This window comes from Idiotropiscis lumnitzeri, chromosome 5 (assembly GCF_059441095.1).
Source record: "Idiotropiscis lumnitzeri isolate Australia: NSW breed Sydney's pygmy pipehorse chromosome 5, RoL_Ilum_1.0, whole genome shotgun sequence".
NCBI lineage: Eukaryota > Metazoa > Chordata > Actinopteri > Syngnathiformes > Syngnathidae > Idiotropiscis > Idiotropiscis lumnitzeri.
In genome coordinates this window covers 25852171-25877527 of record NC_142395.1, presented here as the reverse complement: position 1 = coordinate 25877527, position 25357 = coordinate 25852171, and the positions used below count along the sequence as shown (strand labels likewise).

The 25357-nt window shown below is 41.1% G+C and overlaps 1 protein-coding gene across 4 annotated transcripts in view; it reads left to right on the top strand.

Annotated features, from left to right (window-relative positions):
• furina (furin (paired basic amino acid cleaving enzyme) a) overlaps positions 1-24818 on the top strand; it is a 53942-nt gene extending 29124 nt beyond the window's left edge. For all 4 annotated transcript variants that reach the window (XM_088297343.1, XM_088297344.1, XM_088297346.1 and 1 more), the window contains 13 exons: positions 2229-2324; positions 3974-4102; positions 4217-4293; positions 10109-10197; positions 14055-14227; positions 15753-15965; positions 17563-17663; positions 17974-18077; positions 18472-18589; positions 19601-19780; positions 19864-19988; positions 20494-20601; positions 21289-24818. In XM_088297343.1, coding sequence (XP_088153469.1) covers positions 2229-2324; positions 3974-4102; positions 4217-4293; positions 10109-10197; positions 14055-14227; positions 15753-15965; positions 17563-17663; positions 17974-18077; positions 18472-18589; positions 19601-19780; positions 19864-19988; positions 20494-20601; positions 21289-21899 — 2124 coding nt within the window. In that variant the 3' untranslated portion in view covers positions 21900-24818. The remainder of the gene's footprint in view (positions 1-2228; positions 2325-3973; positions 4103-4216; positions 4294-10108; positions 10198-14054; positions 14228-15752; positions 15966-17562; positions 17664-17973; positions 18078-18471; positions 18590-19600; positions 19781-19863; positions 19989-20493; positions 20602-21288) is intronic.
• Positions 24819-25357: the final 539 nt, after the last annotated feature.

Below are 25357 nucleotides of genomic sequence, written 5' to 3'. Positions count from 1 at the left end.
TTGCATATACAATGCTGCAGACAAAGCCAGAAGTTTCTTAATAATGACACAAGTGATTGTTCCCTCAATTTCAGGGATAAACATTTTTTTGTCAATTGTAAAACATCATGAAAATGGCAAATATTTTTCATTAATATCTTCAAGACAGTCTTTAGCGTCTCTCATTTGCAGCCATTTTCTTTTAAGCTCAACTTAAAAAGTTAACTTGCTTGTGCAGCACAGGTGCAGGTTGGTGGAAAAAGTGCACTCGTCTGTCGCTCATTTTAGAGCAAAGCCGCCTAGCTCTCTATTTGGGATTTCCTTTACCACTCGGCCTCCATTTCCTGTTTTTGAATTCCTCCGTTCTCCACAGTACCTCAGAGAATGCGAAGAATTACCCTTTCATTTATTCCTCAGGAATGTTCACCATGGGTCACAAACACGCCTCTTACTTATTTAGTTGACCACTTAGTGATCTAAGCAAAGTTTTTAAGCAAATTCTGCCCCTTTCCCCTCCATAGTATTTTTTTATTTGTTCTTCCAAAGTTGGAACAAATTGATCAAAAACCAACCAGCTGTTTATGATCATTCTGACTAATCTTTCAAGACCAACACATTAGTGTGTCCTGTAACAATTTATGTACCGAACTTACCAAAAGAGACCCTTCTCTTCTTTCTCAAGAAATCAATCTTTTTTCCATTATTTTGTGATCAGTGACTCAGAGGCTATTTATTTTTTTTTTTTGCTTGAGCCCTCTAACTGCAGAGAACAAAAACGAGATTGAGAAAGTGCTTTTGACGGCAAAAATATTTTTAACTAAGAACTGCTTTGCCTCAAATGTCAGTTGCTTTTTTTTAAATCTGGAGTTTATCATTCACACCCCTTGCCTCACTTCCAACATGTTGGCATTTCCCTACCCATAATCAACATGGCATGCTAAGATTCACCCCTAATCTTAAACTTCTATTCAAAAGCTATGCTGAGCTCAAATCCAAAGTGATGCATCTACAGGAATCTGTTCGTCCTCCCACTGATTTACACACGTGAAATTCACAGACAAGCTGCTTGAAACCCTCTTCCCCACTTTCCCATCAAAAACTGTTCTTGGGAGTAGCCGTAAACGGTTGGATTCCAGTTGGAAAGTTACTGCGATCAGGGTAAAATCAATATTGACCAATCAATGGACAGCAGTGTATTTAGTCAGATATTCTTGGACTGTTTTCAGCACTTTTTTAGACCAGCATTCATCTTTATTAGGTGTGAAATAATACCACATTTAAGGCATTGTCTGATATGGACCGGCTCACTGCCATCCCGGCGTCGTATTTCCATTTAGTTAGTGAATTATTTTCATGCGTACTCTGAATGCGTACCATACGGGGACCTATCTGTACTGCTTTGTAAAAGCAAGCCTATAGATAACTATGAGGACAAAGTATTTCCATTGTTTTGGCTAGCCTCTCTGAGAAACACAAGGGCAGATGTCGAATGTGGCGGCTACGCGTCACTCTGCCTCCAAAAGCAGCTTCAGAGTCAATACTGCTTTTTTCCTTCAACAGAAATCCAATAAAAGCCAGCGGAGAGAAAATTGTTCACTTAACCATTATTTAGTCCACCTTTGTCTCATTTTAAATCAGCGTCCATGTCCGAATGTGCATACGTAACACCAGTCTGTGTAGCTTAAACACTTGACATGAGCAATCCATGGCTTGCCTTGGGAAGTGACAACCTAATTTTGTGATACTCACAAAAACAAATTATTTTCATGTTCAATACTTGAACATTGAACAATATTCTATTAAAATAAAACATCTCAATAGCAAGACATAATGTGATTATCATTCTTGATACTCTGTTTGAGCGAGAACACAAATATAAGTACTTGTAGCCGGTCTGGAAAAAAGCAGTCTCCGTGTATTCGTAGTTGTTGCAATTACTGATGTTTGTGTCTGGTGTGCATTCACGTTTTAATCCATCCTTATGTCGTAGCTCTATATGTAAAGACTCGACAATGCTTCATACATTTTAATTAGTTTCTTGCTGGTTTGGAATTCATTAGCATGGCAGCTACAATCCCCCTTGCCTCTAATCTCACTGTCAAGTGTCACACAGAGAATTAGGATCTATTAAATAATTTGGCATAATCACACGCCTGGCTGGTACGTTATTATTTCTGACTCTGTTTCCTTGATACTAATTTTGACTGACATCTCTCTGTCGTTTTTATATGCTCACTTCTGTGTTTTAGGTGACCTGGGCCGAGCAACAAGTGGTCAAACGGAGGAAAAAAAGGGATATCTACGTCGAACCGATTGATCCGGAATTCAAGTACCAGTGGTACTTGGTAAGTTGGAGTTTTATTAGGGTTGGATCCGGTAAACTTGCACGTGTGTGTCAATTTGTTAAAGCATCCTGGTTGAGCATTTTCTTCGCTCAGTCAATACCGACAATTGAATGTGGAAACGTGATTGTTCATCTTATTGTAAATACAATCCTGTGTATATCTATTAGGATGCAATTTTTCAGTTAAAACGAAGAAGTATCAAATTAATCAATCATTTTTTTTATCATTGATTAATCGTTTTGATGCCTTATTTAATTTCAAATTGTCCTAGTCTGCCCAAAAATAAATATTTGCTGGTTTCTGTTCCCCCATCCGTGTTGCAACAGCGTCGCTTAGTTGTTAAAAAAGTGCAGGTACTAGAATGTCCTGCCTGCGGTCCAGACCGGTGTGGCCCATTATGAAACGTAAAATACGACAAAGGAATCCCAGATTGTTGAACAGCTGTAGTTGTACATCGAGGGAGAACAAACAACAAGCTGCCACGCTACAGTACATAGATGGTATCTCTTAAAACTTCTATAATGATACAAAGAAGTGTGATAAATTATTAACTAAACGTGGATGCAATTGGTGTGGGAAAACATTTCTTTTTTTAATTAAATATGACAGCACTAGGTTGAAAAGCTTCTTAAATGGCAAATGTCAATAGAAACTGGAGCAACACCTTCGCTTTTCTCAAATCCCTTTCACCGCTGGGATCAGCTTGGCTTTGATCAAAATGTATACATGCACTTTTCAACATGGCTACAAAAGAGCTGTGTGCCTCTTCCGCTGCCGTTTGTTCCATTTTCTTTATTCATGCGTGGGGAGGCCAGCCATTTTATTTTTGTTTGTTTGTTTAACTGAAAAGGGAGATAAGAGGAAAAGCAGAGCAAAGACACAATAATGTCACTATTGAACTCTCGAACTACTATATTGCTTTTATAGAACTACTACATCGCTTTTAAAGACTAATCACCAGTTTTATGTCTGTGCGATAATGGCGCCGACGATGGTTTGTTGCTATCTGAGTGATAGATTTCCGTCACTTTTCTGCTACCAATTTCATTGTCTCATCTCATGGCATGATAATATGATACAGTTGATGAACTGATGCAATTTGCAGGCCTTAGTTGTTACATTTGGGTAGGCATCTTTCTAAGGTCATTGTCATGATGATTTTTGTTCCAACGGCATGACAGGGTGGAGGAACAAACGTCATGGTGTCTGGTAGACTGAAGGCTCTAACTAGTAGACTTAAGGCTCTTCGGATAGTGTATCAGACACTAAATTTGTAACGACTGACGACTTAAAGGATAGCGTTGAAGCAGATGAAAGCCACAGTTCTGAAAAGGTCAGACTGAATGTCAACAGCAAATGAAACGGCATACAAAATGATTTGCGAGCTGTCCTCCAAGTCTCCGGTGTTTTGGCCTGCATTAATGATAAAAGAAATTTGTTGCGCTGATTCTTTATGGCTGAATAACGTGTCTTTTATAGTTTGCCTTATTGCTTCCCTGATGTTTTCCTTTCACGAAATATTACTTAGGCATGTGCTTGTGTGAATAAGCCTTTGAAAATTGCTGTTTTGCAGCTTTTTGTTTTGTTGCGATGAAATAAAGAACAAAACAAGATAAATGTTTTTTGTTTTTTTTCCCCTACATCCTCAGCACAACACCAACCACCATGACTTGAACGCCAAAGCTGCTTGGCAGTTGGGCTACACAGGTAAAGGTGTGGTGGTGTCCATCCTGGATGACGGAATCGAAAAGAACCATCCAGACCTCAGTCAGAACTATGTAAGCAGTGTCTTGAAAAAAAATCCACTGCTCCACTTATTGGAACATTTTAAAATATTTCCATCTTTTACATAAATGCATTTGACCAGTTTGGACTATTGACTTATGTCACAGGACCCGGAGGCCAGCTATGATGTGAATGATGACGACCCAGACCCTCAGCCAAGATATACACAGCTTAATGATAACAGGTATCTGCAACTGGTTTTCATTTCTGACTGGAGCAAAATGCAATTTTCTTTGCCTCCTTCAGCCAAGCTAAACAGGTCTGATCGTCTTTCATACTTTGCAACGGCTCGTCATTTCTCAAAGCATGTCCGATTGAGGGTATTAAGATATTAAAACTTTTTAAGCCTTATAGGCTCCGAAAATGCCCAGATGCTCCCCGTAATGAGCTCGGCCTTCATTTTCATAATTGTGGCGACCTTTTATTTCCCTCTGTGCCACTAGGACGTTAATACCGTATAGCTTGCATAAGAAGAGTAAATCTGCCCTCGGATAAAGGAAGTGTGTGAAGAAAACAGATTTATTGAAGTGACCTCTGCAGGTGGCCTTAGAGGTTGTTTACCACCACCGCGATGTCTTGCAGAGAATTGATTGAATTAAGTCATCAGAATTAATGAAAGTGAGTCAATCCCCTGGCTCTGAATGAACCCGCCTACAGTCCATCATCCATACAACTTGCGACTTGCCCTTGCCTGAGGTTTTTTCTTCTTTTGCTTGAAACTCACTTGGAATATTGGCAACAGCCATGCTCAAACATGGCACATTCTTTGCGAACGTAAGGTAGCAACTCGAGAAAAAAAAAAAAGTGTATTTGGTTGCATTTATTCAGTTTTAGAATATATAAGCATTGAACCTATTAAGAAAGCACAGGCGTCTTCCACCTGAAAAAAATGTTTTTTGTATTTTTTTCCATTCCTTAATAATCTGAATTAGAATGTGGGTTGGTTGGTTCCACTAATGTCGTGTATCTGACCGAATAACAGAAAAAATAAGATCTCTATCAAAAAGAAACATGTCAAGCAGAGCCGTGACGTCTCCCACCTCAAACGATTTAAAAACTAAAACAAGCCTGAGCAAGGCCATTTTATGTCAAAATAATTTTACAGGTATACAGCTACAACGCTTGCCATGAGCGACACACTCACCGCATCACTTGAGTTGAGTTGTTCACTCCATGAACTGCGTCATCTTTTTGAAAATAAAACATTAACAAGGTTTATTCATTTAATTTTTTTCAAGTTCGGCGGGCCGGATTAAAACGTTTAACGTGCCGCAAGTGGCCCCCGGGCCGTAGTTTGCACGCACCTGATCTACAGAAATTTGTTAGACATTACATTGGTTTACAAAGACACTCTTCCAAGTCTACTCGTTGATGAAGAATATCTACCTCGGTATTAGCTAACAGTTACTTTCCATTGGATGAATATAAACATCCACAGCAATGAATGTGTTAAATACACTTAAAAAGATTAAGTAAATATCCGCACAAATAATGTCAATAAAGTCGCGCATTTGCCACTGAAAGCATTTATTCACTTCTTCCCATAAACCTTTGCTTAATAAGTTGCTTATGGGAACTGGAAACGATTACCCACCCATCAGTCAAAATCTCAAATATTGGATTTCGGAAAAATGTGGGTGAGCCACTCGCTTGGAGGAGCTGCATACTTTGACAGTCCTGCCAAGGCCGACTTAAGCACCTCTTGCGGCTCATAGTGGCCCAGAGCCCAGCTAAGACACTTAGTATTGATGTTTTGCTCTTGCTGCAACTCTTCCTAACCTTGGCTCATCTCAGCCCTTATCTCGTGCCACCCAGCTCTCGATGCCTTCCCCGTGGGAAGACCAAATGAGAGGCACCGTGTTTGTGGCGCATTTGTTTCTCTTGCCTTACAGTGGGTTGGTGCAGATGCATGTGTAAACAACCAGTGGGCAGGAAAAACCGTGCAAGGTTACGTTAGACTGAACGTGTCTGTTTGCGTGGAGAAAGCCCAACTGTGTTCACCTCCATAAAGCTGTCTTTCTTTCCCAACATATGGGCTGCAATCAGGATGGCTCGGTAGCAATGTGACCATTCACCCTCTTGTTTATCTAACAGAGCATGCTGCCGAGATTTTCTGGGTTTTTTTTTGTTTTTTTTTCCAAAGTTTCCTTCGAGTCCCATCAGGATAGTTTACAAATATGCACTTTTAGAATTTATTTATGTATTCCTCAAACACTCGGCTCATAGCTTCCGGGTTGTCTGCAGAGGATGCCAACGTGATTTAAAATATTCATTATTCATGTTTTATTACCATGCTAAGTTTTTCTTGTCGAATCTAAGCAAAAAATGTTGTGATTTTCCAAATTCAAAATTGCAGCGTATGTCATACTTATTTTTAGTTGAACATATACCGGCCCTCTACTTTATCCGTGTTCTCACAGCTCTATAATCATCAAGACCCAATGGGAAATATTTTTATTTTCAAATTGGTGAAATTTCAAGATGGCAAACAACATAGACCATAGCCTAAAATGCCTCTTGGATTTTTTTCGGGTTTGCGTTAGATTATGAACTCTCATAAATAATAGACGTCAGAAGCAGCCTTTAGACAAAAAATAGAGCCACGCCAACCACTATAACATCGTTCGATGTTGCAATGTCCAACCTGCGATTTTTTTCAAGAAAAGTTGGAAAAGTTGTTCCAATTTTTATATATTAATTGTGAATAAAAACAATGAAATAGTATTGGTGTTAACCCGAAAACCAGACCTACATTTTTTTTTTAACACCACTAAATGTTGTGCCGCCCAAGGAACGACCAAATTATCAGCCAATATTTCTGACATGTTGTCTTATAACTCGGCATTTGGCCGCCACAAATGTCTTTTCTCTGTAGTTTATCTGCAAACACAAGTTTGAATCCATTTGTATGACAGTAGCCTTTCCCAAGCAAAACTGTGGAACAGAATCTCGGTTCTGATTTTGTGCAGTGAGCTAGGTGTTGCCAGTTGCGGATATGAATAGTGATCTTGTTTTGGGCCCAAGGCCCACATCAAACTTGGATGTGACGCCAGTTTGTCTCACTATTCCGACCTTGCCTTGGGCTTCTTGCTATAATCAAAACAAGACTTTGGTGAAATGGGTCTTTGTGAATCACAATCTCTGTCAGGTGCATTCTGATTTATTACACAATGTAAAAGACACGAATATGAATACGTATACTTCCTGGAAGTATCCGACTTGTGACTTATGAACAGATGAGACGAACTGTAGATTGTTGTATTTTTGGCGCCTGTATATAAGCGCATCTGATATATGCTCCCTAATGGCATGTTTTAATATGATTATCTTATTCATATTCAGTTATGGTATCCTATTACATCCTGGTACAGAAATATTTTCTCAATGTTTCACTTGAGTTTTATGCCATTCTTTGTAGTTAATGTTTCCCTCCACGAGATAGCAATGATCAGAAACGTGTTGTTTTGCAATACTGACGTCATGAAGATTCTGGAAACAATGCCTCACTGACCCTGTTGGTACATCTGTTATTGATTTAACTCCTTACCACTAAAACCACCCCCAATTTGAATATCAGGAAGAAAACACTGAACAAGAATAATATTCAGATCCGGTTTTTCTTTCTTTTATTCGGTCATCTGAGCATTAACGAGACACTTGGGTTGACATGCGTGGTTGTGAATTTGGCTTGGCTGTGCCACCGGTTATGGAACGAGGAAACAAATGAATAAATGTTGTCATGTACCTTGACCTTACTTATCTCTTGGGTTACGCATAGACAGCAATTAAGTATGGAATTTGTATTCATTTATTTGCTTTTTTAAATTTAATTATTATTATTTCCAATTAAACATGTTGTAAATTGTATTTGTACAAAAGGAGCACCTGAAAATGTTTATATCAAACGGATGCTTGTTACTAAGCAAGTGGCCTTGCGGTTATTTTGAAATAAAATCACGTACTAATTGTGTTCTTGGGCTGCTGTGACAGATCAGTGGCGGAATAATGCACAGTTTGGGATACTGGCTGCATAGTATTCATATCTGGACAAAGTAGGTCTCCACTTTTCTAAATCCGATTCCTAAACCAAGAAATGAATCTATCTCTCTGATTGCATTTGTATTCCATGAAACCATTTATCATGTTTGTAATGAACATGTCAAAGGCTGAGTTTGAAAAGGGTTGCTTGAATGCTTATCATTTATCTCCTTCTCATCAGCTACATGCCAAGCATGTGTGCCGCACGACTGCAACAGTACCCCAGCCGAATCGATTTCAGGAAGTGTTTAAGATAAAATGTTCTGGGAAATTGCCACGTTGATTTGTGTGGGTTTATTCTTCTATCGTTTTTTTTTTTTTGTATTTTGTTTTACCATCCTGCATTCCTCCCTCTATGAAACTCATACAAAAGTAATTGCCTATGACTATGGCTGCTTGATAATCGAGCATCCGCGTCGTTACTGCCATGAAAGAGATGATCGCGTCGTAGTTGTGGCTCAAATATGCCGTAATTTAAGGAGTCTGTTGCTAACACCAGGTAGCCTTGACAACCCATCCCATTACCCACAATGCTTCTGTTTACATCACGGATGACCCGATCACCACTACTGCGCATGTGTGCCCTCGTCAGGCATTTACAGCCGGCGAGGAAAGTGTGAGACGAGGCGGTTTCAAGAGAAAAGCAATGCGCCAAATAAAGATACAAATAAAACGAATGGGCTGTTTAATTATTATTCTCGACTTCGTTGTGATTAGTTGACTAATCGAGCAGCCCTGTGACGCTCACACGTTGCCGTTTGAGCTATGTAAATGCCGAGCGTGCATTCCCTTAGCTCACATAGTGCTGGAAAAAAAAAACGATTTGTGATCACTTTAATCTGACATGTAGCACTTTTTTTATGATTTGTGTGTCTGGTCATTAAGTATGTCTAATTTAGCTGGATAAAATTTTATTTGTAGAGTAGTTTCTCTTGTGGCACACAGACTTGGTCTTCCTCTTTGGGGTGTTTTGGGGCTGGTTAAACGGCAACAAGGTCTGCAATATGTTGAAGGGCATTGGGAGTATGTTTTCATCCGGCCAACAAGGGGAATGCACCTGACTGGAATGTGCTGATCAGCCAGTCTGTTGGACCTCGGAACATTGCAGGGCCTGGAGCTAGATACATCACAACAGAGGCTCGGGAATAATGAAAGACACGGTGTTAAAATGGCAAATGGCTATTCACAAAAATCCATCTCACATGCACAGGATATAGTTTTAGTCTGCCTTTCCTTTGACTGATTTTGTGCTCACTCCCCTCCAAGGTTAACATTTCTTGCGGGTTGTAAATGTATAGTGAATTCTCTCAGTGGCTTTTTTTTTTTTTTTTGACAAATAGGAATTTAGGCTTGTTTGAAAAAAATCAAAGCCAGGAACCTTTCCTTCATAGGTTTGTTTTGTCTCGGTGCGCCCCTTTCACCATATTTCTTAAACACATTCCCTCACTATCAACATTATTAGCTGAGTGCATTACTTGGCCATATAAATCTATCAATCAATAAATCGATCTGAACTTTATTTATAGAGCACTTTCCATACAGATATTGTAGCTCAAACTGCTTTACAATTTAAAATAATTACCCCCACCAACCCTTCTACAAGGCCCCAGCCCCCGGCAAGGTCAAACACATGAGCACGGTTACACGCCGCACTCTCTGTATGATCACACACGTGTAAACACACAAACAAAACTAAATTTACGAGCATATAGACTTCGGGTTGGGTTCAGATCAAGAGAGGAAACACCCCTCTAGGAGCTATCTGCTCGAGAGCAGCACATCACCCACAACCACCCGGGCCCCGCCAAGGTACCCTGAGGACGTGTGGGAGGAATTCCCATTTACAGTGTACACTAAAATGCTATAGAATTTTGGGTGAATGATATGTGATAATGTAGTCGTTAAAAAAAAAACATGCTTCATCTCAACCCTGCATTTTTTTTTATTTATTTTTTTTTAAGACATGGAACTCGCTGTGCAGGAGAGGTAGCGGCAGTGGCCAACAATGACATCTGTGGAGTCGGTGTGGCTTACAATGCCAAGATTGGAGGTATGTAAACCCAAGCAAGTACTGACAACTGCATTCTGAACGTAAAGGTTTCAGTCGACTGATGATGACCGCAATTTTGTCTAATTATTGGCTTGATCGATGAATCCAAATCAAAATCAGATGTTTACATTCCCAATTATAATTCCAGGCTGACCTGGCTTGTCCTCTGATGTCCATTTTTACTTTAACTCATTATGAAACCATTGAATGCATTTTTGTATTTTTTTTTTTACACAGTGAAGACGGTTTCCACAAGCATTCTCTTCTACGGTTACAACTATTAGGATGTATTGTCAAATGTTTTTGACTGCAAATTGTCGTTGGCAAAACGTCAGCAGTGATCATTTATGGTGCGATATTCTGCTTTCCGCACAGCTCGTTTGAGTATATTTTTATGACACTGGATATTCAATCTGTGTACATAATGTACAGATGTTGTATCTGACACAATATATAAAATAATTGTCACTTGATGTGAACAGACATGGCAGTGCTGTTGTCTCTAACTAACAACAGAAGGGCTTTGGAGATTTTCGATGCCACATCACAGACTTGGAGTGACGTCTAGTCAACAGAAAACACATTTGCACAATGTTGCTAATAGCCTGCTCTGATGTCTACAACACAACCACAACTAGAACAAGGCCCGGCTGCTTCAAACCGGCTTTATAATTGATGCATGGTGACAGACGAAGAGTGTTGAAAGATAATTGACAAGCTTTCTGAGTTTTGTCGTTTTCCCTATCCTTTTTTTTTTTTTTAATTGCTTTTATTACTTTTAAAGATTTTTCAGTTGAGTTCACATTAGTTTAATTTTTGTCCGGACTGTCCTATTCTGTCATTAGTTTGAAACAATTTGTTCATATTTAATGTCAATTAATTAGATGATTTAAAGGTTATATGTGCCATGACGTAAGTAATTTTTTTTCCTTCTCTTATTTTTTTATTTTGGATGAAACCCTAACACAGGGCTGGGCAAGCCTTTTGATTGGCGGGCCACAATGGGTTCTAAAATTTGACAAAAGGGGCCGGACCAGGAGCAGATGAATGGAGTGTTTTGCTAACCTCACCGCATCGGAGAAAAAGACATTTTAAATGAAAGTGACAACAATATATGTCTTTGAAATACCACAGTGTTTAGAAAATAAAACATTAACAAGGTTTATTCATTTAATTTTTTTCAAGTTTGGCGGGCCGGATTAAAACATTTAATGGGCCACATGTGGCCCCCGGGCCGTAGTTTTCCCACGCCTACCCGTCACACTGTTAAAACATGTAAAACTTGTTTTTACACGAGTTTGTAAGAGCAGCAGTGACATTTCATGTGAAATAGGTTTTGCAGCCTTCTTCAGTGATTCGTTTCCTTACACCTCATTTCCATATGGGATGACCCCCCCCCCCCTTTCAACGCACAATATAAATATATACCCTCTCATTAAGATAAAAGGTGTGCTGTGTGTGGTCTCCTCGGTGGAGGAACCTTCAAAAGTGTACCAGCTGTGACGTTGTGGTTTGAACAGATGATTTGCAATTAGTTGAAACAAAATGCAGACGGGTACATGTTCACTTTTGGCAGCCATTATTCCTCACAGACTCTTTAGTGAGAGAAATACACTTTCAGTGGTTTGCAATCCTGTCTTAACTTTCAAAGTTGTTCTTGGCACTAAAGAATACATTCCAAGCTCTATAAAAATGTTTCAAAATAAACCTTTTTGGAATCTGACATATTATTGCTAGGTTTGGGGTCCAAGTATGGAATTTGTCCTGGCATGAGCCACGCATTCACTGAACATTAAACTGATGAATGCGTACACTGTCCTAAAATCGTGAAAGTCCAATAATAGACATTTGGATGTAATTTATAGCTGGAGGTACATTTACTTGTTTGTAGTTTTACAGATCACTTTATTCAACGAAGTGTGTGTATACATGTGTAGGTACGGCTTTATGACCTTTTGGGGACCCCGGGGGTCCTTTAGTTTTTTTTTTTTTTTTTTTTTTAATTTCTCTATTATAAAACCCTTGCGAAGAAGTTGACGCCACCACAGAAATGTTACAAAGTCCTGTTTGATACTTTTACAGTATGTCATAGTGATGGTCGTTGCTTTCTTTAAATAGAGCAGCATTTTGTCTCGGAGGAATTATGTAATGCTCCCAATGCGTGTTTTGGAATTGTATTTAATTTCTTACTAGTAAGCGTCTCTCGAAGGAATGTCACTGATGGAAAAAAAAAAAGTAAGGTGCAAGAGAAGAATGTAAACATGGGCAGAAGCAATTTGGACATATCTGCGGCCACTTGTTTATTTGATCTTATGCTTATTTCGGTGCACTTTACTTTCTGTCGTTCCAACCAAAATCTTTTTGTATCTCAGTCACCTCTTTGATTTAGCGGAATAAGAATATTCTCTATTAGAAATTGAGTTTAAGCTCCAATGCAGCTAAACTTGTTCTTTCTGAACCATTGTAAGCAGAGCGGCAATTTATCTGTCATTCATCTTGGTGGTGAGGTCATCTATGTGTTTGTTAGGATGGCCAAAAGGCATTATGAATTATGCAAATATGCAACACCCCGGTAGTGTCCCTGTGTACCTGAGTTACACCTCCCCTAAAATGAGAATTAAATTGGAGTCATTGGGTTGTATTCATTTTTTTTTTTTAAATAAACAACTGATAATGTGGTTGCCCAACTGTGCACACCCTCTTCTACCTGAGGAAGTAACTGTGTTCAAAATCAGCATATCATATTCAAACTCATTCGGGACACCCCTGCTACCATTTTAAACTACCTTGCCAGCTTACTCATCGCCCAAATGTGTGAAGATGAGAAATTGTAATGACATGCACTTTATAGCCCAGTACTTGCCAGAAATTCTTGCAGCTCATTCAGCGCTGCTGTCGGCCTCTTAATTTTTCATCACATTTGGAGGGATATCTGGTTCTCGCAAATGTCACCGTTGTGTCGCATTTCCTCCACTTGATCATGACGATTTCAGAAGTGTTACGTGCTATCTTTAATGCCTTGACTGACTCCCATTTAACACAATTTTGAGTGTGATTTGGTAATTCTGAATGTGTTTAACTGTATCTCAGTTGTTTATTTTTACTTAGCTTCTCAAAGTTTATATCGTCACTGTCGGGCGGATTCCTCATACTGTTAAAATGACAACTTTACAGGAAGTAAAAAAAAAAAAAAAAAGCAAAAAAAACAGCTTGTTTATGTTCCCAGGCACCGCTTCGTTCAAGATTGTTATATTGGCATTGCACACTCACATCAACATAATACTACTTAAAAGTAATTCATTCAATTGCTAATTTAACGCCGGCATTGATTAAGAGAGTACAAACACAAAGCCGGCGGCAGCCGAGTACTTCAAAGTCCGCCATCGCGTGAAGCCCCCACTGTGCAAAAAGTCTTTGAAAACTTCACAAAAGCAAACGTCTGCCCTACAACATCTTCACAAATGCCTACTTAAAGGTCTAAAGCCATGAGTGATGCAATAAATAAAACAATGAGCCAACTCACCCCGTCTATTAAGTGGATATTAGAATGATAGACTTATATTTGTGGTCCTCCTACAACGAAACATCTCAGGAACCATTTTTAAACAAACACGCCAACTTAATCCAGCGAACCTTACTCTTTTCACTCATTATTGTCTATAAAATAAAATAAACATGAACAAACATTTTAACAGGGGTGTGTCAACTTTCTATATCGACCGTATGTTTCACTATAATCTTGTTGCAATTTCAATGATGAAATAAAAATGTGACTTATCCTAAAATGATGATTGTGAACGTTCTCATTTTAAAGTGACAAAGTAAGCCGATTGTACTTGTGTGTGTGTTCAATGCAGGCGTGCGCATGCTTGATGGTGAGGTGACAGACGTGGTGGAGGCCAAGTCTCTCAGCCTGAACCCCCAACACATTGACATCTACAGTGCCAGCTGGGGTCCGGAGGATGATGGCAAAACTGTGGATGGGCCTGCTAAACTTGCAAAAGACGCCTTTCTGCATGGAGTTACTGAGGTGTGTACATGTGGTTGGGTGAGTTGGTGCCGGTCGGGGTTGCCATTTGTATGAAAGAAATTATTTACTGCTTGTGTGTGGCTTCCTTTCAACAGTCTGTAATTAAAGCGTTCAAGCATGAGAGGACAAAAGCAGAAGGAACAAAGCAGTATTTGACCCTGACAATTATGAATGGAAGAGAATGTACTCTGAAAGCCACCAGTCAGGAGAATTATGAAAATTCAATGTGAACTGAAGGAAATTAAATTGGATTTGATGAGGACATGTTGCGTGAAAGTTCATTTTAAACTCACTGATTTACTTCGGAACTCGCACAGCAAGTGCAAGGTCACACTTTTCCCTCCTTCAGCCATTGTGGTTGAAGAAAAGCAAAAATATATTTGACATTTTCCAACGGTTGCCACTTACGACTTTTGGGTGTGTTGATTCCGCATAGCGTTGCCCCCTCGCAAGTGAGTATCCAATCACAAAACGCGTTCATTAGCTTCAGCGTAAGGCCAGCGAGAAGGCTCACTGTAACCAACTCGTGGTCTGATTGGCTATCGCAACTGTCTAACAACTCTGAAAGCTCATTGACTTTGACAGAACAGATGCCCGCACAATTGTATCGATAGGCCTCGGACAAATAGTGCATGCTACTGGTATTGTGAAATCTGCCTGGCAACATGAGCTCGCTGAATTCTCATTGGATGAAAACTCTCACTTAAAAATACAACACTTGGATATAATATGACAATGTGAAGAATATCATCATGATTTCATTATGTTACATACTCTGCATGTAAATAAATATATATATATATATCTATATATATATATATACTGTAGATGTAAAAAAAAATGGGCGCAGGGTGTTTAAAGACTGCTGTCAAACATAAATATTCACAATGGCTGGATATACAGTGTTAGCTCGAGCCTTAAAACACCTAATGTCGTTTAGTCTGCTCACACGAAGCAACAAATCAAGACTTTTGATTTGCCGTTGGTCTTCTCTGACTTGTAAACAGACCTTGTAAACAGGCCTGCAATTCGTCGGCCCTTCTTGTTTTACTGCATTAGATTGTGTCATGTAAAAGAAGATTGATAAACTAAGAGATCCCACCCCAGGCTCTCACTTGCACGCCTTGCATAAATGCATCCAAGTAGCTAACAAAGGCTCGTTATAAATTGTGGGATTCGAGGCATGTCATAAAACTGATTTGGGACTGCTGACAGACTACTTTGGTGATTGCTGCAGTGACTGCACTGTTAGTTGGCACTTGGCGGCATATGTACAGGTTGGATCAGTGCACAGAAATGGAACCACCCGATATCATAAAAATGACTGATTTTTCAAGCACTGAGAGTTTGCCTGGTATATTGCAGGAACCGGTGTGTCCTGTTTGCCATCTGTTATTTACCTGCTTTTAATTTCCTAACTCACCTGCTTGACCTTTTCAATTCAAACAGGCAACGATTTTGTGGAATTTCTCTCCCTTTCGTTATGGTCAAACGGTTGCTCGTGTTTCTCTTCTTCAACCTTCAGGGTCGCGGCGGTTTGGGCTCCATCTTTGTGTGGGCATCCGGCAATGGTGGGAGAGATAAGGACAGCTGTAACTGTGATGGCTACACCAACAGCATCTACACCCTTTCCATCAGCAGCTCCACACAGAATGGCCTGGTCCCCTGGTACAGCGAGGCTTGCTCCTCAACTCTCGCAACCACCTACAGCTCCGGCAACATCAACGATAAGCAAATAGTAGGTTGTGGTTTTTTTTCTCCTCCTTTGATAGACTCTGCAATTATGTGTTTAAATGGTTCATGTCTTCACTTCTGTCGTGCTTTTCTTTTACTATTGGCAATGTCACCTCATTCAAACATTCACTCAGTGATTATTAATGATGACGTGTTGCCGCGGAACAGAACTTTTGAAGCAGCAGCAGCTGTGGTGTTGAAATTGCCAATATGGGACCAACTGCAACAAAGGAAGTCTGGCGCCCGTTACTTTTTTCCCCATCAAGTGTGCAGTGTGTGATTTCACATTTCGACGACCATTCAGAATGTCTTCTTTGTGTCCTATGACAAGCTCCGAATATCTGTCCAATGAAAAGCTTTAAAATGGGCTCATGTTCAAGGACAATCAAGAAAAACACGACTGAGTACGGTTGTTGTTACCCAATAATTGGTTATTGATGAATTTGAAATGCATAGCTTGGGATCTGAAGCTTTTTGACTCCCTGATCCTCTTCCTGATCTGTCCTTTGCTTTTTTTTTTGTATCTATGAATTCACTTTTGGACCATCCTCCGTGGCGGGCTGCTGCTTAACATTCATGTCACAGACAGAATCATTTCAGTTTACACTCTTGCAGTAACATTTTTTGGGTAGGCACTGCAAAGCCCGTCACATCCCTTACACATGTGGCTTCTCTCTTCAATTTTTTTGTTGTACTTGTAATAATCTTGTTACTGGTGTAAAAGTCAAGATTGCCCATCAGAGAGCACCGTTTTTCCTGTTCCTGCAACTTGGTGTGAGATTGAATTGCCCGATGTGCATACGAGTGTGATTGGCCAACTGTAGGTTTATTGCGATCGTTCAGGTTCGTCGGATTGGGCTCAGACTTTTTATTGTGGTTTTATACAAATTGAGAGGACAACAACTCCCAGGCAGCTGTTTGACCTTCCCCCTTTCTGGCTAACTGCCGTGCAGTAATAATGACATAAATAAATTTAAAAATAAATCATTTATTTAGTTTTACAAACATAAACTGTATTTTGTGATACTTTTTTTTTGTGAAAGAATTAAAATTTTATTTCGTTAATGGAAATATTTTTTAAATTGTAGTTTATTTTATTATTTTTCATCAACTGAAATAACCTTGGGCCGTGTCCTTGGTGCGCGTGATTGGCTCGGAGCATGCATCCCTTATTTTTTTTTTGTAGTTTCTTGACCCGTATCTTTTCAGAGATTGCTTGCTTCTTGCTTCACATTACTGCACATCTTGCAAATCACTCTCGGATCTGCCCTGTGCAACCACAGCCCTCAGCTGTTAGATCATAAAGTAGGTTTGCTGCAAAAGTTGAAGGTAAAAAGACACCACCTGTGTCGAGGTAGAGGAAAGAAATGTCAACACGTTCTATGATTTTACGATCTGATCCCCCTCCTGCACACGGGATCCATGTTGAGTACTTGCTGCTCACAATTTCCCTCATCTTTAACATTTCAACGGTGTTCCCTTCCAGCAGATAGATTTACATGATAATAATATAATAAGTGGCTATTAAAATGTCCAAAAACATTTACCCTTTCTGTCCCAGCAGGCACATGTAAGCTAATGTAATTATTTTTCCGTTTCAGATCACGACAGACCTTAAGGCTAAATGCACAGACTCCCACACCGGCACCTCTGCCTCCGCCCCACTGGCTGCTGGGATCATCGCTCTGGCTCTTGAGGCAAAGTAAGTGCTCATCAGTCATTTTTCAAATCTCACATTGCCGACAGCTTTTGTCCTAAGATTCATGTGCTGAAAATGTCCTCGTGTCCCCTGATCTAAATTTACACTCGTACACTTGGCGTTTTTTTCTGCTGAACATGACATTTTTGTCAAGTTGAAGCACATTGAAGAGTGGAGATAACTCCTAGATGCAACTTTTATGATCATTGCAGAAAGTAGTTGTCTTCAATCATGTGGGTTGAAATTAATTTGAGAACGTCAACCTTACTGTGTGTGTGTGCACGTATGTGCTGGTGCTTGCATTTTGTTCCAGTAAAAAATTGACCTGGAGGGACATGCAACATCTGGTCGTGCGGACTTCTCACCCTGCCCACCTGTCCACCGATGACTGGAATACCAATGGAGTTGGACGCAAAGGTATGTCCTTGTTAATGTGACGAGCTAGTCACACATTGCACAAAATTAAAAGAATAAGGCTTAAAACGTCCTGTGGCAATTTTATTTATGATCAACAAACATGAATATTAAAATGCTCCATGATGAGAATATTTATACTTGATCCTTACTTGAGCCTGATTTAAAAAAAAAAAAAAAAAAAAAAAAAAAAAAAAAAATCCACTCTTCAGGTGCAATATTTTCTTCTGCCTCCATTTCTGAAGCTAAATTGAAATTGGAGAAGGCAATCCAAGGTCCTGAAGAAAGAACTCAATTTCTTGAAGTGGCATGTGTTCCGAAGCTTGACTTGAGGTTGTTTCATTCAGAAGGCCAGCTGTCATGTCTTTCTCATCTCTTCTCTTCTCATTTCCTGCAGTCAGCCATTCCTACGGATATGGCCTACTTGACGCCAGTGCAATTGTAGCCCTGGCAAAGGAATGGACCAACGTGGGGCCACAGCGAAAATGTGTGATCGCCATGGTCAACGAGCCAAAGTGAGTGCAACACACACTGCTCACTTGATTTTAAAGCCAATGATAATCCTCCCCATATGCAACTATTTAGAGCAGCCTACACGCCACTGCGGCTAAAACTAGACTGAAGAATTGTTGATTTAGTCTGCCTGGATTGAATTAAGAGGCAGGTAAACAACAGGAGGTACTTAAGTATCCATTGCTTGAATGTTTTTTTATTTATTTATTTTTTATTTTGCCTTTTTTTTTCCACGGTAGCAGTGTCTGTCAAATGTTTCCAAAGCAAGTTAATGAAAGGAAGAAAACAAAACTGGGCCATTTTGCCTACATTACTTTCCCGTCAACATTCTGCCATCTCACCCAGTCATTATGCACTTGTTGCGTTTTGGCTTCTTTGGGCTGACGGTTTAAGCATCAGGCAGCAGCAGCCAGGGCAGGTGATTTGATTCAAAGGGTTAGCTGTTAGCGCCATCCAGACGGAATTCAACCAAGGGAACAGGTCGGGATTCAGTCTCTCTCTGTCACAATTAGAATAACAGAATGTACATCAGACGTATTCCCTGCGGTATTTTCAAAATGTGGAAAGAAAATTGCGTCTTGTGCAATAAATGCAGACACAGAAGATATGTGGAAATTAATTTATAAAGCGGCCAAATTAAAATTCCACCGAATTTGTAACTCTGCTTTAAAGCATAGCAGTTCGCGATCCCACCTTTTCAGATGTCATTTCTTAAATAAGTTGAATGTGTTATTCTAAAACACAAAAACCTTTTAGGCAGCTATGGCAAGGAAGGTGTCAAAACAAAACCAAAAAAAAAAAAGTGCATGACTCTTTAAAAAAAACACGGTCCCTACAGGTGGTGAAACGCTAATCCTCTTCAAGGCTACAAACTCTTTGCCCCTTACAGACTATCACACTGGTGAGGAGTTAAGTAGCCTTCTGATCCCGAGCTTAGGGAAAGCCTGTAAAAGTTCTGATGGCAAACGACTTCAAATGACTTACCTCTGACTTCATTTGGCATCTTCTGACAGAAACATTGGCGGCCATTTGTCAGTTAACAAGAGCGTGGATGCCTGCCTTGGGAGCGACAGTCACGTGAGCTCGCTGGAACACGTCCAAGCTCAGCTCACGCTGTCGTACAACCGGAGGGGCAACCTGGCTATCCACCTCATTAGTCCCGCCGGCACGCGCTCCACGCTGCTCCACTCCAGGTACAAACGCACATTTGCAACGTACGCACTCACACAAGCTGGTCAGTTGAGTGTGTTGACACGCCCGTGACGCTTTCCTGTAGGCCTCATGACTACTCATCAGAGGGTTTTAATGACTGGGCTTTCATGACCACCCACTCCTGGGATGAGAACCCCTCCGGGATGTGGACGCTGGAGATTGAGAATGTAGCAGGGGCCAGTGACTATGGTAAATCGTCTTTGCAAGATGTGACGGCATTGAATTAGTGGAGTAAACACTTAATGAAATCACGCGTGATGTAGCTGCTTCATTTCTTCCCCGATATTGTATTCAGAAGTTTCAAAAAGAAGGAAAGAGAACAAAGTTGAATTCTGTCAGCTCCGTCTTCAGTCAGGCGACTTTGAGTCGAGATGAACCTCTAAAGAACCCCCCACACACACTTCTTTTGCACTCACAAATACTCTTATTAGGGAAAAAAAGGGGACTTCCGGTTGTCTTATAATCGCTCCTCTTTTCAAAGTGTCATTTTCTGTCACTTCATGGCAAAAATCTGAGCGTCTTCTAAAGAATATGCTTGAACAAAATCTACCCTCGGGAGCTTGAGCCTCTCTGACTGACAGGCCTACTTTTTCCCTTGAACGCTATTTTTTTTTTCTTTTCATGAAAGCTTTATATAAATATATATGTATATATATATATATAAAAGTATCGTCTGGCTCATCCCTCTTCTCAGGCACTCTAACCCAGTTCACCCTGGTGCTGTATGGCACCGGCTCCCCTGATGATTCTCAGCCGAGGAACAGCATCTGTAAGACATTGGACCTCAAACAGGCATGCCTTGGTAAGTAAGATGGTGTCTCTTCTCGGTGCTATTTGAAAAGTGTGAGTGTGACAATTGAGGAGCAGGTCTGGTGTGGTGGGACAAAATATGAAACTTATCTCGCCTGTTTTCATCACATCTTCAATCAATTAATCAACACTTTATTAATATAACAACCTTTTCTCAAATCCCTCCCACCTGACCGCAGTCTCTGCCCCCCCCCAAACCTTGGACCCTCCCACACCCCATGTCAATGTGTAAAAGCTATTCTAGTTGAAAAAGATGATTTCAAATACATGACATGGCTGAGAACCGGCAGAACCAAACAGGACCGCCCTGCCACAGGCAGACGAAGAAGTCCTGACCGCAAAAACAAACTATTGCTGATAGCTCCAAGCAATTCATGAAATTATTTTAATGAAGTCCATATTGCTGTCTCATAACCAATCCAAATACCACCATAGAGAGGTCTATCCGAAAACCAGCTAGATGTGACACAGTGACAGTCTGCCCCCTACAGGCAGACATGGGTAATGACATAATGACAGGCGGCCCAACCAGGAGTGATTGACAGGGTCACCTGATTGTCATTGTTGCATTTGTCTTATCAGCTGATATTGTCAAACTTTTTTTTTTGGGTGGGATAAATTCATGTTGAGTAAATTTCGCTCCATAACTTGCTATCTATTTGGTTTTACTGTGTTCCAGAGTGTAATGCAGGCTACTACCTCCATATGCAAAGCTGTGTGAAAGAATGTCCAGCAGGCTTCGCAGTGGGTTTGCAGGCCCTCAACTACACCGTGGGCAACTACATTTCTCCGCCCTACATCCCAGCCTGCATGCCGTGCCTGCTGCCCTGCCTGACGTGCAGCAGGCTCAGCACCGAGGCCTGCCTGTCGTGCCCTTCTCACAGATCGCTGAATACCATCACCGGCACATGCGATCGCATGACCCAGTACATGCGCGAGTCCCCCGGCGGCTTCATGGTGGGCCAGGGGGACGCCGGGTTGCAGCCTCAGCTCAGCTCGCAATTGCCTATGACTGTGGCCATTCTCAGCTGCATGGCCATCATGGCCGTCTTTGCCGGCATCTTCCTCCTGCTGCAGCTGCGCTCGGGCGCCCTCATCAAGTTCCCGTCTCTGGAGTCCGGCGGCAGCCTCGCGGGCAGCTTTAGCCTGGGTGGGAACAGGGTGGTGTCGTACCGCGGCATCCCGACCGTGTGGGGCGACGACGGCGGCGCCAACACAGACTCGGAAAACGAAGAGTTTGACGTCCAAAATGAGAGAACTGCCTTTATCAAAACACAAAGTGCTCTTTAATACATTCCTTTTCCGGCCTACTCCCCCCCCCACCCTTTTCTTTTTTTTTTTAAATCCTCACCACCAATTTTTGGATAATTCAGGGATGGGGTGTCTTTGCTTTCACGCTCTTCTCTGATTTTTATCTCTCATCCCGTCTTCGGTGGGTCCCCCATCATCCTCCAGAGACCTGACAGGAAATCGCTGCTCACTTGGAGCTCAGGATCGTCGGTGTGTTCACGCGACGTGTCTTTTGGCCGCCTCCTCTTCCGTCTGATCACTTGCGATGTTTGTCCATCCTGCCCTCCTCTCCAGCTCCGATTGTTCCACCGAAAGACGATTACTGGTTTGCTTTTCTTCCTCCTTCCCTTTTCTATCAGTCTCTGTGCAGTAGCCGGATGAGATTGTTTTGACGTGAGGAACACAAGTGTGCCAGTGTCCCATGTCCTGCACGCGAGTGTTAAGCCTGTCCAACACCAGTTACTGAAGTCTTTTTCATCGAATGCATTTTTTTTTTTTTTTTTGGAGGAGGGAATCTATTTGGAAACATTGATTCTCGCCAGTATCAACATCCCAAATACCTCACAATTTTTATTTTATCACCTACCAACGATTGTGTCATCTGTGTCAGTTTGACGGGGGCTTCTTTTCCAACTCCCCACGGATGTCTCAACTGCATTGCGAGCCACACATGATTTCCCGCAGCTGTCAGAATCGAGCTGCAAAAAAATACGTGGACCTCAAATGTTTCCAACCTTGCAGCTATGACACAGGAAAGCGTGCAAGTAAAAAAATGTACCTGATCAACCCTTTCAGCAGCAGCGCAGCCATTAATTGTGATTCATCTGCTGAAGAATTCGACTTATTACCAAGACATCAATATGTTCCCTTGGTCCGGGCATATTCGCATTACGACGACTAATTGCACATGCCTCAAATTAGCAATGACACTAATGTACTCGTATGTGTCATTTATTGTGAACGAGAAATATACGTCTTCCTTCTAATGGGACATTTTTCTCCTCCGTTTCACATTCCTGCTCTCTTGAGTTGAAACCGCATATCATCAATTTCTCTGCATCAAGTACAAATTTAATTATTTTTTGAGTCATACCTTAGGTGAAGGTTGTGTTTAAGTCTTTGTTTCTCATGTGCTGCATTTCATGATTGACTACGTATCAAATCTAAATCCATTGATCTCTTTTCACTAGCTTCGAAGAATTGACCCACCCCCCGCCACCCCCATCTGGCACTCAAGCATTGCTGAGAGAGGTTGTCATGGTGGTGATGACATGCATACAAAACCGCAGCTGCTCACCCTTTATATCTACCTCTCATCACTCCGCTTGTTGGTTTCACATACCGGCGCGTGCAAAAGCTGGAAATATAAAGTAGGATTGGTATTTCATTTGATTTTTTTTTTTTTTTTCCAGGATGCTGTGTCAATTTATCACCTTTACATTCAGCATTCACAGGCAGGGCTTTGAATCCTGATTTTGGAAATAGGACGGGTCAAAGGATTGACTTTTCGGTCCCGTTGGGCCGCATTTACTCGCGTGTTAAATTGAAAATGCCAGCTAGACTTGTTTGCGCTTTTTGTACTCCCATCCTCCCTTGATGGTTCCTCTTGAGGTTAAGACTTTTTGTTCTGACGTTGACAATCAATTTCCCTGTTTAGAGAGCAAGAAGCAGGCACAGAAACTAAATCCATTTAAAGCGAACCACTTGTGTAGAGAAGCCCTCCCGGAAAGTCTTATTGGGTAATGTGCAGACGCATATGCGATTAGAGAGGCGTTTGTCCCCTCGTGTGGCTGCACGGGACTCGTCGTGCATCTCCATTATTGTGCCTACTGACATTTTAGGCTTTAAGTAGGATACTAATTTAAAAATGCCGTTCTGCCGTTGTGGGACGCGTCTAAAACACTTAAAAGAGCTAATGTGGCACCAAAATTGCTTCCTAGACCTTCCTTATGTTCTTTTAGAATTACGGTGTGGGCTGATTTTGTTATTAGAGGTAATAGTCGAGCATGTGCAAAAATGGCACGATGTGCAACATTGACTTGGTTTTTTTTCCCAGTGGTTGTCTGCCTGCTCGAGTGGGTGCTGTCGAGAGCTCAGGTTTAAAACTTCCTGATGCGAACGAGCGCCTCAAACATCCTGGGAGCCGTTTTGAACGATTGCTGCCAACTCTCAAAAAATGTCCTACGAGTGACTTAGAATAATTGGCTTCATGTGCTATATCGTCTTTTGTGAATATCCAAGACTTTTATTTGGAAATAGAGGCTCTTGTGTAACGGCAATCAATTGGAGCTTGAGCATTCCGGCGTGTCCGATTCAATTTAAAAGGAGCAATATGTTGGCAGAACCAAAGACAATCATTTTGTCCGTCTCGTCTTAAGATGTTTCTTCACTTGTTAATCTCCCATCAAGTCCTTTTCACCTTTGTGTGTGTGTGTGTGTGTGTGTGTGTGTGTGTGTGTGGTTGGTCGTCATGCGTCATCTCTGTTGCGACACCCTGTACTGTTGAGCTGCTGTGAAAGGAAGGGGCTAGAATGTATTCCATCTTCTTAAACTTAAGGGCTGAAGTCAGTTGTGAGCCCGTCTGAGTCCGCACATGCTTGGTCAGTATACATGAAATGTGTTCGAGGGGGGGGCGGCATCACATGACTCCCCCCCTCCCCCCTTCCCCTCGACCTCTTCGCAAAGGTCCCCGGCCCCTTGGCTGCACACAGTACCTTAAATGTGTGACCTATGAATACTGTACACGAATGACTTGGCTTACCTGGGACAAAACTTTAAATAAGGCCTATTTTTGTACTCGATGAATGGTGCAGTGTCATTTTCTTGTAATTTAAAGATTGTTTGCTCTTGGTTTCTTCTTTTTATTTAATTGATGTCAACTATAGATTCTACTAAAATAAAGATCTATGCAAATTTGAAGGTGTTTTACATGATTTCACCTCACTGCATGGCGTACATTTCTCTCGAGGGGCGTTCATTAAAAAGGAATTTGTCGCCAAACAATTAGCGAAATAGTGGCGCTGCTCATGTTTTGTAGAAAATCATCAAAAATGGCAAAACTTTGTTCCCTGTAAACAGCTTGCAATATGCTTGCATTTTTTTTCACCTCACTCACTCCACTGAGACCATTTGATGTATTGCTGGTGTAATTAAGACAATGACTTTACGCCGACGGTGTCATAAATCCAAATAATGAAGTGAGAGTGGCTCAGCGCTGGGCAATAAAGCAAACCATTGTTTTTATGCAACAATAGCTCTCAATAAAAGACTTGAGCATCTCCAGCTGTTAATAAAGCTGTAAAATTCATTTGTAAATGTGCTCCTGCGCAAGTCGGTCAGCTTTCAAGAGTCGGAGCCGGGATGTAATTAGTGGGACTTTGTCATATTTGCAGCTCAGAATTGCCCCCATTGAAATGAATGGAAATGCCATTAATCTGCTCCAGCCTCTCAGGAAAAAA